The 13,452-nt window shown below is 41.8% G+C and overlaps 1 protein-coding gene across 17 annotated transcripts in view; it reads right to left on the bottom strand.

The window, feature by feature from the left end:
• Positions 1 to 13,452, bottom strand: part of USP15 (ubiquitin specific peptidase 15) — a 137,527-nt gene that overhangs the window by 17,667 nt on the left and 106,408 nt on the right. For 15 of the 17 annotated variants that reach the window (XR_006175557.2, XR_010592641.1, XR_010592630.1 and 12 more), the window contains 2 exons: positions 9,581 to 9,739; positions 8,616 to 8,840 (listed from right to left, as the gene is read on the bottom strand). Coding sequence is in view for 8 of the 17 variants with exons in the window: in XM_005303165.5 (XP_005303222.2) it covers positions 8,616 to 8,840; positions 9,581 to 9,739 (384 nt within the window). In the remaining 9 variants the exon portion in view is untranslated. Of the gene's footprint in view, positions 1 to 8,615; positions 8,841 to 9,580; positions 9,740 to 13,452 lie in introns of those variants that run through there. The other 2 variants (XR_010592739.1, XR_006175661.2) reach the window with 1 other exon arrangement.

Genomic DNA, 13,452 nt, shown 5'->3' with positions numbered 1-13,452 from the left:
TAAAAGTGAACATACTGAATATTACATATAATATTCTACAATGTGCTATTTCATGTGAGGCCACTTCTACTTTTCCATACAAAAAAATCAACCGTGCAATGTATTTAGACACAGGGTAATAATTTTCAGAAACACCTATACCCCATTTTCAAGTGACTTAGGCCTGGTCTATTCTACAAAGTTAGGTCAAAGTAATCTGCCTTGCCTTGACGTATTTATGCATGAGTCTACACTCAAATTTGTCTCTGGCAAACATAAGCAGCCTGTTATGGTGACACAGTTCAACCCACCTCCCCAAATGACTTTGAGCCATAGTCATAAGAACAACCATACTGGCTCAGACCAAAGGTCCATGTAGCTCAGTATCCTGTCTTCCGACAGTGGCCAATGCCAGATGTCCAAGAGGGAATGAACAGAACAGGTAATCATCAAGTGATCCATTCCTTGTCGCCTATTCCCATTTTCTGGCAAACAGAGACTAGGGACACCATTAACGTTTAGTCGACCTACTAAGGTCAATACAGTGTAAGTGCAGAAACTGCATGACCTATGTCAACTCTAACAGTTCTCCAGCAGCTGTTCAACAAAGCTTTTCCCTGCAACAGTGACTGGTCACAATTGTGAATTCCACTGCCCCGGAATTGTCACAGACCAGAAAACAACCCTCTTTAAAACTCCTGTGTATTTCTGAAATGCCTTTTCCTCACTGCCCACTTTGGCAAGCACACCTAGCAGCTCTCCCTTGTGTGCAGCTGTCTAACCGACCACATCAGCTCTACGTACTAGACGTGCTCCTGCCTAGAGAGATAGGAGATATTGGATCTCCTGTGCCTGTGGGGAGAAGAAGCTGTGCACGCACACCTACAGACCAGTCATATGAATGTGGACATCGACAAGCAGATTGCATAGGGGTTGCAGGAGAAGGGGTACAAAAGGGATCAGTAACACTGCTGCATGAAAACAAAGGAACTGTGACGGGCATACAAAGCCAAGGAGGCTAGCAATCAATCTGGTGCTGAGTCACAGACTTGACGCTTTTACAAAACGCTGCATGAGGCTCACCACAGCACCCCACAGACACTGTGGACACCTAGGAGAAGTCTGGACAGAGACCCTTGCAGTGGACAGGAGGATGGGAACCCAGTGAGGGGGTGAGGGTGTCTAGCTATGCCACAAGCCAGGACCTATTCAAGAGTCCACCACAGCCTAGACAGTCCCAACAGCTATGCATGGGTGAGCCCGATGAAGGGGAAGGAATCTTGTGTAAATGCGTGCATGCGTTTTTCCTTACAATGTTTAAATGTAAAGAGGTGCCCAGCCCAACTCAAGTTAATAGGACACAGGTATCAATTTTTCGTTGTTTTACTTGTACGAGAAACGGTAGCGGTGCAATGAACAGAAATAGTGTTATCTGCAAAAAGAACAGGAGTACTTGTGGCACCTTAGAGACTAACAAATTTATTAGAGCATAAGCTTTCGTGGACTACAGCCCACTTCTTCGGATGCATATTGAGTGGAATAAATATTGAGGAGATATATATACACACATACAGAGAGCATAAACAGGTGGGAGTTGTCTTACCAACTCTGAGAGGCCAATTAAGTAAGAGGAAAAAAAACTTTTGAAGTGATAATCAAGATAGCCCAGTACAGACAGTTTGATAAGAAGTGTGAGAATACTTACAAGGGGAGATAGATTCAATGTTTGTAATGGCTCAGCCATTCCCAGTCCTTATTCAATCCTGAGTTGATTGTGTCTAGTTTGCATATCAATTCCAGCTCAGCAGTCTGTGGTTGGAGTCTGTTTTTGAAGTTTTTCTGTTGTAAGATAGCCACCTGCAGGTCTGACATTGAATGACCAGACATGTTAAAGTGTTCTCCCACTGGTTTTTGAGTATTATGATTCCTGATGTCAGATTTGTGTCCATTAATTCTTTTGCGTAGAGACTGTCCGGTTTGGCCAATGTACATGGCAGAGGGGCACTGCTGGCACATGATGGCATATATCACATTGGTAGATGTGCAGGTGAACGAGCCCCTGATGGTATGGCTGATGTGATTAGGTCCTATGATGATGTCACTTGAAGAGATATGTGGACAGAGTTGGCATCGGGCTTTGTTACAAGGATAGGTTCCTGGGTCAGTGGTTTTGTTCAGTGATGTGTGGTTGCTGGTGAGTATTTGCTTTAGGTTGGGGGGTTGTCTGTAAGCGAGGACAGGTCTGTCTCCCAAGATCTGTGAGAGATCATCTTTCAGGATAGGTTGTAGATCTCTGATGATGCGCTGGAGAGGTTTTAGTTGGGGGCTGAAAGTGTTATCTGCTTTTCATGTCCCAGTAGGGTAAGGCTGGGGGAACATACAGAGCAATTTTGTTTATATACACAGGAATGTCCCTTGTATCCTCTTGAGAGAGCCTGATGAAACTTTCATGGAGATATGCAGCAATCCTCCCCTGAAGGTTTCTAGAGATGGCAGCATTATTTCTTCTTCTGCAATAGGCCATTCACCCACACAGGTCCGCAATGACTTCGGCAGACACCACTACAGTAAACAGGCTAGTGGCATACAGGTCTGGCAGCTTTGGGATGCCAGCAGCAGCTGCGTTCTCTGTGCCTTTGTTATCCTCAGAAGTGACATATCAGCTAAAATCACCACTGCCTTTTGAAAAAAGTGCCTGTACTCAGTGCCATTGACCTGTACTTGTAACCATGGCAACAGGGGCCAATATTTCATTTTTTCATGCAATAACAAATCTTATTTCCCTCTTGTTCCATTCCCCGACTCCTGCCCTTCGTGGGCCCTTCTCATCATGGTAGGGGCTAGAGAGCAGTGTTAAGAAGAGTCGAGCCAAAGCTGAAGTGCGAACAAGCATGTCTTATTAAAATTTTTATAGGAATAAGGGAAGGGAGTTTTGAAACATATCTTTCTGTTGTGACTGTAAATAGAATGATTCATCTGTCTGGTTTATCTGTATCTGCTGCTGTTGTGGTCTTGAACGGTGCCCCTTCCACAGCTATGGAACGCATGACCCTGATGATGAGGAGAAAGAAGAGGACCAGGGAGAACATAAGAACAGACATACTGCGTCAGACCAAAGGTCATCTAGCCCACTATCCGGTCTTCCGACAGTGGCCAATGCCAGGTGTTTCAGAGGGTATGAGCAGAATAGGTAATCATCAAGTGATCCATCCACTGTCGACCATTCCCAGCTACAGGCAAACAGAAGCTAGGGACACAATCACTGCCCATTCTGGCTAATAACTATTGATGGACCTATCCTCCATGAATTTATCTAGTTCTTTTTTGAACCCTGTTATAGTCTTGGCCTTCATAACATCCTCTGGCAAAAAGTTCCACAGGTTGACTGTGCATTGTGTGAAGAAATACCTTTTTGTTTGTTTTAAACCTGCTGCCTATTAATCTCATTTGGTGACCCTTGTGTTATGAGAGAGTAAATAACACTTATTTACTTTCTCCACACCCATCACGATTTTATAGATCTCTATCATACCCCCACAGTTGTCTTTTCCAAGCTGAAAAGTCCCAGTCTTATTAATCTCTCCTCATACGAAAGCTGTTCCATCCCCCTAATCATTTTTGTTGTCCTATTCTGAACTTTTTCCAATTCTAGTATATTTTTTTTGAGAGGGTGGTATTCAAGATGTGGATGTACCATGGATTTATGTAGGGCAATATGATATTTTGTTGTATTATCCCTTTCTTAATGATTCCCAATATTCTGTTAGCTTTATTGACTTGCCACTCCATATTGAGTGGATGTTTTCAGAGAACTATCAACATTAACTCCAAGATCTTTTTCTTGAGTGGTAACAGCTAATTTAGACGCCATTTTATATGTATAGTTGGGATTATGTTTTCCAAAGTGCGTTACTTCGCATTTATCAACATCGAATCTCACCTGCCATTTTGTTGCTCAGTCACCCAGTTTTGTGAGATCCCTTTGTAACTCTTCGCAGTCTGCTTTGGACTTAACCATCTTGAGTAGCTTTGTATCATCTGCAGATTTTGCCACCCCACTGTTCTCAGTACAGACCCCTAGGGGACACCACTATTTACCTTTCTCTATTCTGAGAGCTGACCTTTTATTCCTACCCTTTGTTTCCTTTCTTTTAACCAGTTAACGATCCATGAAAGGACCTTCCCTCTTATCCCACGACAGCTTACTTTGCTTAGGAGCCTTTGATGAGGGACCTTCTCAAAGGCTTTCTGAAAATCTAAGTACATTATACTGGATTACTCTTGTTCTCATGCTTGTGGACACCCTTAAAGAATTCTAGTAGATTCATGTTCAGTGAGCTTCTGCAAGCGAGTGCTGCACTGGACCATGAACAAAGGGTCTGGGGAGTCAATATAGCAGACCGCATGGAGGATGAAAGAGCAGACAAGAGAAAGGGCCAGGAGTCCCAGCAGAAAAAAGAGAGGGAGATGCACAAGGATATAATGGGTCTTTTTTTGTTACCAAATACAAATGCTGTATACTCTTGTTGACCTACAGATTCAACAATCATGGACTTGCCACCCCCTTTGCAGTCAGTGGAGAACTCCATTTTAGCACTTTCCTATACTCTCCAACATTCCACATGGCATCAGGGGCCACATCTGTACTCATACCACTCAATGGAAAGGGACGGTAAGGACAACCACAGGTCCACATACATTGATTTATGAGAGCCACACTTGGTGTTATGTGTAACCAAAATGGACTGAAATGGGCAGGAATGTTTTCTGCCTAATTTTAAAGTTCTGTTAATTTATGCTAGAAGTTTGTATTATGCTGTCTTTTTATTATTTGCACATTTTTTGCACTGTTTTTGCTATGTAGTAGGTTTTCTGAAAATAACTCATCTTTATTAAATTCACAACACATACTGAAGAATACAAAGCAGAACTCAAAGCATGCACTACTTGTAATTGTACATGACCACAGAACTCAGATTCAGTTTAACACACAATGTAATTATTATTAAATGTACAGCAAGCACTGCATAATTTATATGTTTAGCAAAAGACACACAGTGTAATATTTATAAATGTACAACTCACACTACAAAATTCCTAACAGCCCTCAGAAACCTCAGGGCCAGAGCACAACCCAGCACAGCACCTTACTGTGGCTGACCACTGAAGAGGTCTTCCAAGATCTCCCTCAACTGCATATCTCCAGGTTGAGCTCTTGTAATGGCTCTTGTGTCTGGCTGTTCGAACTCAGAAGGCAGCCACTCAAGCGCCACCTTGGCAGCAACTTTTCCACCACTGACTCACAGATATTTCCCAAGACACAACAGGCAGCTATAACCATTGGGATATTTTTCTTACTTAGATCCAATCTTGTGAGTAGATACCACCAGCATCCTTTCAATCTAAAACCACATTCAATTGTCATTCTGCATCTGGTGAGCTGGTAGTTGCATCTTTCCTTGATGCTGTCAAGAAGCCATCCACTGGCCACCATGAGCCAGAGGAGCAAGGCATACACCTGATTTGTATTTCTGTATCACCAATGGCAACCTGCCAGTTGGGAAAGAATGTCTTTGCTTGCAGCTTTCTGAACGGTCCTATGTTCTTAAAGATGCGAGAATCATGCACCTTTTCATATCAGCACACACTGATGGCAGTGAAGTGTCCCCAGTGATCCACCAAGGCGTGCATAACCACAGAAAAGAAGCCCTTTCTACTGATGTACTCTGGGGCAAGGAGGTCTGGTGCCAAGATAGGGATGTGTGCACCGTATATCACCTCATTGCAGTTTGGGAACACCACTGCTACAAATCCATCCACTATTTCCTACACATTGTAGAATCACAGACCTGCATAGTAGAATATGATTAATGGCCCCCATTTGGGATTTTCCAACTCCAAAATGACTTCTCACTCACTGGTAGCACAAGCTTCCACAGTATGATTACCACCCACTTCTTCACTGTCAGTGCAGCTCTCATTCTGCTGTCCCCGCAATGGAGGGCTGGGGACAGCTCAGCACACAGATCCCAGAATGTGACGTTTTGCATCCAAAAGTTCTGCAGCCACTGCTCACCATCTCAAGACTACATTACGATCCCATCAGTCAATGTTCACTTCTCAGGTCCAGAAGTGATGCTCCACCATCTGCTGCTGCTCCATGAGCACCACCACCAATCTTAATTTTTTTTTTTTTTTTTTTTTTTTTTTTTTTTGCTATATTCCTCGGCAATCTGTCCTCCCAGAAATTGTCATGTCTCCTGTTATTGCAGTTCTTCCTGAGAGTCTGCAAATACTGGAAGAGTGTGCCTCCTGAATTTGCGATATTCATGACAATAGTGCACAGCTATGTGGGTTCATGCTTCTGTCAGAGATGGCAGAGAGCAAAAAGTGCCGTGTGGGTTTGTGGGATTTAAAAAATATAGCATGAAAATTATGGGATACGGATGGCATTACGGGATGGAGAAAGTTGAATGATGGAAACTTGACCCATAGCTCCCACTCAACCCTGGCATGATTCATTTCTACCCCACAATGCATTGCAAACATTTCCCAATAGGTCTTGCACTAGACAGTGGTGCAGAGCACACTGGGATACCTACCGGAAGCACACCACACTTTGCATCAACATAAGCACTCTTGGTGAACATGCACAGCGCCAATTCAAGTAGGCAAGTACACAATGCCTAAACAATATACTATCTGCGGAGACTGTTATGACAACAGAATTTGCATTGACCGAAAAAAGTTTGTAGTGTAGACATGGCCTCAGACACTTAGCTAAAATACCACTGAAGGTCAGTGGGACTGACACTCCTAAGTCTCTTTGGAAAATGGAACTGAGGGACTTGAAAATTTTGCCAACCGTTCATTTCTTTTTCTTTGCTTTGCAAGATATTTGCCTGGATTTTTTTTTTTTAATTTCATTAAGGAAAAAAGTCAAGTCAAGCCAAACATGGTCACATGGTGTTAACAACTATTATAAAAACTGAAGTTAGACATTCTAGATACTACTCAGAAAAAAACTGGTAGGAACAAGCAGGTGAAACTTTTCTTTAACTATGGTAAGAACTCCAAAGATGATCTATTATTTTTAATTCTAGGCAATCTTTCTCACTGTAGGCTTGCCAGTGCTTTTTCAAAGACTAAAATGCAACTTTTTAACTTGCCAAATGGATTGCTGTTTTGTGTGAAGACAGACACTATTTTGCAGCACTTTCACCCTGGGGAAGTGATTGAACTTTGGGTTCCTGCATGGAGATTCAGAACACTGATCAGATGACCAAAATAAAGATTTAACATTAAACTCTTCAGGATTGTGTCCAGAAACGTATCTGCCTGTGCACGCATACAGTCTGTCCCAAGAGAATGTCAGACAGACACTTCTTAGCACTTATGCGCAAAGAAACACAAGAGTAATTAGAAATAGACAATTATCTCATGAGTTAATTTGCAGATTAAAAAAAATGTCATGTCGAACCATGAGGGCTCAACCTGTCTATTCAACTTCTCCTGAAAGTCACACTATTACCTTAACCTCAACTCAACTCCTGCTTTTTCCTCCTTCTCTGTTACTCAGTCATGTAACTGCTATCTTCGACTCCTCTTTCCCTTGACCCATCCAACCAGATTATGTCCAAACCCGACATTTCCCCCTCCACAAGCCAACCTCCTTTCTGCTCCTGCAACCGAAACTCTCATCAGGTTTTGTCTCCCACCTCACTTACTATACTTGTGTCCTTTCTGGCCTCCTTAACATGCACATTGTCCCCTTCAGTCCAAAGAACATTGCTGCTAAAGTAACTCAGTTCTGGCCTTGTCACTCTCCTCTCCCATCTTCCACTGTTCCTTCTCCTCTATTACACCAAGTTCAAGTATTCGAGGGCTTTCACAACTCAGCCCCTTCCTATTTAACCCCCCTTACATATCTCCTACAATCTCTTCCACCAACTACAGTCTGTGAATCTCAATGTCTGCTTCTTCCACAATAGTCTATATGCTTTGTTCCAAGTCACTCCTTTTGCATGTAATTCGCTCTTGAATTGGCCCAAAAGACCACCCTTTCCACATTCAAATATTTTCTGAAGATCCTTCAATAATGACTACAAAATATTTGTTGACTAATAATGGAAAGTTGAGGGCAACTGGGCATAGTTTACATATTTAATAAAAATAAAAATCTGTATCAAGATCTCACTTTACTAGTGCGTTGTACTCCACCAAACTTTTGATGTTTGTCATTTCAAACTTGGGGCAGGGTCTGTGCATTTCTTTATGTTTGCATAGCAAGTAGCTTATTTTGACAATATTGGAAACAAACTAACAATAATAATAATAATAAGAAGAAAGAGCACAGCCTGGATTTAAAAGGTTAGGGAAAATTTATTATAATATACTAGTAAAATAAATGATCAATATCTTCCTTGAAATTGAGTAGAGTTAAAGTAAAATGTGTCTTTTACAAAGTTTTCTCATTAATAAGTAACACAGAGATGAAAGTAAAAAAAAACGTACCATCCTGACAAATTTAATTTGTCAGATTTATTGCCTGTTCTGTCAAATATTAAAAATATGAACACAAAAAAAGTTTTTAAACACCACAGACGATGTTTTACGTAAACAAAAATATTTCTTACCTGCATAGGTTTAGTAAGTGGATCCATTCTAACTAAATAAACTTCCAAAGTGCGATCTTTTTTCATGGGTAATGGAAGCGTCAAGTAACAAAAGGGATCAAAGGTTACAGAAATCTTAGCGCATTCAGGACAAACAAGGGTGGATTTAAAAAGCCCATGAAATATATCTACAATGATGGAATCATTTCTTTTTAAATGGTTCTCCCAGGCTTCCTCAGCAACCACCTACAATTAAAACAAAACTTGGGTTATAGCAAAAAACACTAACGAAATGCACGTTATATACTACTGATACAAGTAGTTAATATGAGACTATCCATTACATCGGTTAAATGTACAAAAAAAGTCTGACCCCAAGGACTGCACAAGGGTTGACAACAGCAATGACACCTCAATTGTTAAGGGGATTGTGTGAGTTAAACACTTGTTAGGATAGAGACTAAAAAATCAGCTCCAATGGATGTTTGATTTATTTGGCTAAGTAATTGGACAAAAAGGAAGTTTAAGACAAAAATCCCAATCTGAAGTAGCCCAGCGTTAGTGAGTGTGTATAATGATGCTCTATAGACAAGCAACTTAGAGCTGTGGAGTTTCCCCAATTAGGGGTATAGATGAGAGAGGCAGGACTCAGGAGCTAACAAGTATGCTGAAAGTAGGAGATTGTAAGACCAGGGGTCCAAAATGCAGCTGATTTTCTTGGTGTGTTGGAATTACTTGTGTATAGCCTTGATGCTGTTTTTGCTATCTCTTTTCAAAGGAAACAGGAATTGTGTACATGTAAATAAATGAGACTAGAAAATATCTCGAGTCTTTGTATCACTAAATTCTCTTCCACTGAAAAGATGACCCACAAAGCAGCCCCCAAAGATGTTAATGCTTGACAAAGGGGCAACAATATCTTACAACATACTGTAGCATTAAGTAATGAACTAAAATACAAAGAAAACCAATACTAAGAACATTACCTTGTCCGGCCTTCCATCTGCATCCTTTAATTGAATATAAGGCTTTTTCCTAATCCGATTCAAATCCTCATGTAAACCATCTAAGAGAAAAGCTAGAAGTTCTTGACAGTCTTGTTGCTGATATCCAGAAAACTGAGGTGCAAATCGTCCCACTTGTGTCTAGAGAGCACATATGAGAATTTTCAGTTTGGAAAATGTAATGTTTGATTTTGTGTAAACTAACAAATAGCATGGGGCTACCAGCATGTCACAATACTTAGAAATCAATGATTGCATCTGGTACCTTGTGTTTTGAGGAATGGCTGCCACTCAGGCGCCATAGCAAGGAATATTACATAGCTGAACATGCTTGCACAGGAGCAGCTCTTGGAGAGGAAGAATGTTTTTGTGGTTAAAAAACACTGGACTGGTACTCAGGAGGTCTGGGTTCTATTCCCAGCTATACTACAGATTACTCCTTGGACTAGTCACTTAGCACCTCTCTGTGACTCAGTGTCTCCATTTGCAAAGGGGTGCATTGTAAGGATAAATTCTTAAATGTTTGTGAGACATTCAGATACCATATGGAAAGTGCCGTAGTAGTAAACACTATAATGACAAAATAGGAGTACAGGCTGCTATGTTAGTACAAGAGAAGCAGACTAAAGCTCGTCAAACCAGTTGAATGAGGAAGAAGGGTCAATTAGGATATTTTTTTCAGAAATGATTTGGGGCTGGCAAACAATGGCAGATCAATCACTGCTAATGAGGGAGCCTGGAGCCACAGTGACACCCCAAAAGTAGGAAAGTGGTGGTATGGCCAGCAAAGGGGCATATCCAGGAGGGAAAGAGGAAGTAGAGATGATGCAATGATTCAGCTCCTCCTCCCCATAGCCTCTACAGGCAGGGCACTAATGGAGCTCTAGCCACAGTTTAATGCTGCCCTCCCTGGGTAAACATTATTTGCTTTCTGGGTGGTGAAATGGCCCCACGGTGCAATGACCTACTACTGCTGACGACAGCTATCACCAGTAGGGGGTTAATCTAGTGCAGCAAAAGTGAAAGAAAGAAAAAAAAACACCTCTTCCAATCCCCCACAAATGTAAATGAAAGAATAGAAAAAAAAAAAAAAAACTATAATTGACAGACATATGCAAGAGACAAATCACTGTTAGAAGAGAATTATAAGGTAAAAATATTAATGAAAGGAAAAAAGCATGGAAGTAGAAAAATATATGGTAGAGAAGTAACTGACCAGAAGACAATGAAGACTGATAACTAAAAACATTAGAATGCTTATTAAAAATAACCAAAAGCTAACAAAGATCTGGGATATAAAAATACAATATCAAATTAAAGAAAGAGGAAATTATAGCACTGTAACATGAATCAGTGGTGTCCTATTTAAAATACTATGTACAGTCCACAATACTTTTTAAAGAGAAGCATAATACAGGAAATATATCGTACATGGTCTTAAGTTTCTAAATTATTCAAATAGCATAGAGAAAAAGTCTTATTCGTGTAAAAGAGCCCAGAAAAATTACATAAAATTCTGACTAGATTATAGAAAAAACGTCTTGAGACCATGTTAAAGTCAAGATCAAACAGCCCCAAAATTAATCAAGGGAAAGATGTAGCACCACAGAAATGATCCTAGAACTAACATATTTTGAATTAAAATATATATAATGAATTCAAAGCACAGCAAAAAGAATAACTAGGGGCTTTTTTTGTTTTTTTGCTTAAGAAATTAAGTAGTTGACTGAAAAATTATGATGTATACAGAGATGTTGTAGCTGTGTTGGTCCCAGGATATTAGAGCAACAAGGTGGGTCAGATGATATTGGAACAACTTATGTTGGTGAGAGCTTTCAAAAGCTTGTCTCTCTCACCAACAGAAGTTAGTCCAATAAAAGATATTACCTCACCTACCTTGCTGATCTAAATTGTTAAGAGGAAGTCAACTGAATGGACTACTAGCTCACTGTTTTAAAACTCAATTTTTAAAATTATTTGTAGGGCTGTCAAGCAATTAAAAAAATTATCTCTATTAATCATTGTTAAATAATAATAGAATACCATTTATTTAAATATTTTTGGATGTTTTCTACATTTTCAAATATATTGATTTCAATTACAACGCAGAATACAAAGTGTACAGTGCTCACTTAATATTTATTTTTGATTACAAATGTCTGCACTGTAAAAAAAACAAAAGAAACAGTATTTCACCTAATACAGGGGTGGGCAAACGACGGCCCGCAGGTTAGATCCGGCCCATCAGGGCTTTGGATCCAGCCTGCGGGATTGCCACCCCTGTGGTGCCGCGGGGCTAAGGCAGGCTCCCTGCCTGCCCTGGCCCTGCTCCCGGAAGCAGCTGGCACCACGGCCCAGCGGCGGCGGCGGCGGGGGAGGGGTAGAGGCTCTGTGTGCTGCCCTCGCCTGCAGGCACCACCCTCCTGCAGCTCTCACTGGCTGGGAATGGGTATCCACGAGCCTGCCTTAGCCCCGCTCAAGGTAAGCGCCGCCAGCCTACAGCGTGCACCCCGAACCCTTCTTGCACCCTAACCCCCTGCCGCACCTCTCCTGCACCTCAACCTCCTGCCCTGAGCCCCCTCCCGCACTCCGCACCCCTCCCTGCACCCCAAACCCCTGCCCTGAGCCCCCTCCCACACTCCGCACCTCAAACCCCTGCCCTGAGCTCCCTCCCACACTCCGCACCCCAACCCCCTGCTGAGCCCCCTCCTGCACTCCTTACCCCAACCCCCTGCCCTGATCCCCTTTGTACACCCTGCACCCCTCCTATGCCCCAACCCCTTGCCGTGAGCCCCTTCCTGCACACCACACTCCCTCCCGCAGCCCAACCCCAGCCCTACATTCATTGTCCTGCATGCAATTTCCCCACCCAGATGTGGCCCTCGGGCCAAAACGTTTGCCCACCCCTGACCTAATACAAGTACTGTTATGCAATCTCTATCACAAAAGTTGAACTTACAAATGTAGAATTATGTACCAAAAAAAGTGCATTCAAAAACAAAACAATGTGGTTTTAGAGCCTGTAAGTCCATTCAGTCCTATTTCTTGTTCAGCCAATTGCTCAGACAAACAAGTTTGTTCACATGTGCAGGAAATAATGCTGCCCACTTCTTGTTTACAATGTCACCTTAAAGTGAGAACAGGTGTTCGCATGGCACCGTTGTAGCCGGCGTTGCAAGATATTTACGTGCCACATGCGCTAAAGATTCATATGTCCCTTCATGCTTCAACCACCATTTCAGAGCACGTGTCCATGCTGATCACGGGTTCTGCTCGATAACTATCCAAAGCAATGCCGGCCAATGCAGGTTCATTTTCATTATCTGAGTCAGATGCCACCAGCAGAAGTTTGATTTTCTTTTTTGGTGGTTTGGGTTCTTTAGTTTCTGCATCAGAGTGTTGCTCTTTTAAGACTTCTGAAAGCATGCTCCACACCTCGTCCCTCTGAGATTTTGGAAGGCACTTCAGATTCTTAAACCTGGGCCAAGTGCTGTAGCTATCTTTAGAAATCTCACATTGGTACCTTCTTTGCATATGGTCAAATTTGCAATGAAAGTGTTCTTAAAATGAACATGTGCTGGGTCATGATCTGAGACTGCTATAGCATGAAATATATGGCAGAATGTGGATAAAACAGAGCAGGGGACATACAATTATCCCACAAGGAGTTCAGTCACAAATTTATTTAATGCAATATTTTTTTAATGAGCACCATCAGCATGGAAGCCTGTCCTCTGGAATGGTGGCCGAAACATGAAGGGGCATACGAATGTTTAGCATATCTGGTATGTAAATACTTTGAAATGCCGTCTACAAAAGTGCCATGGAAATGCCTGTTCTCACTTTCTGGTGAC

The sequence above is a fragment of the Chrysemys picta genome, chromosome 1 (assembly GCF_011386835.1).
Source record: "Chrysemys picta bellii isolate R12L10 chromosome 1, ASM1138683v2, whole genome shotgun sequence".
NCBI classification, from domain to species: Eukaryota; Metazoa; Chordata; order Testudines; family Emydidae; genus Chrysemys; species Chrysemys picta.
Note: the sequence above shows the minus strand (reverse complement) of the source record. Positions and strands in the feature narration are given on the sequence as shown.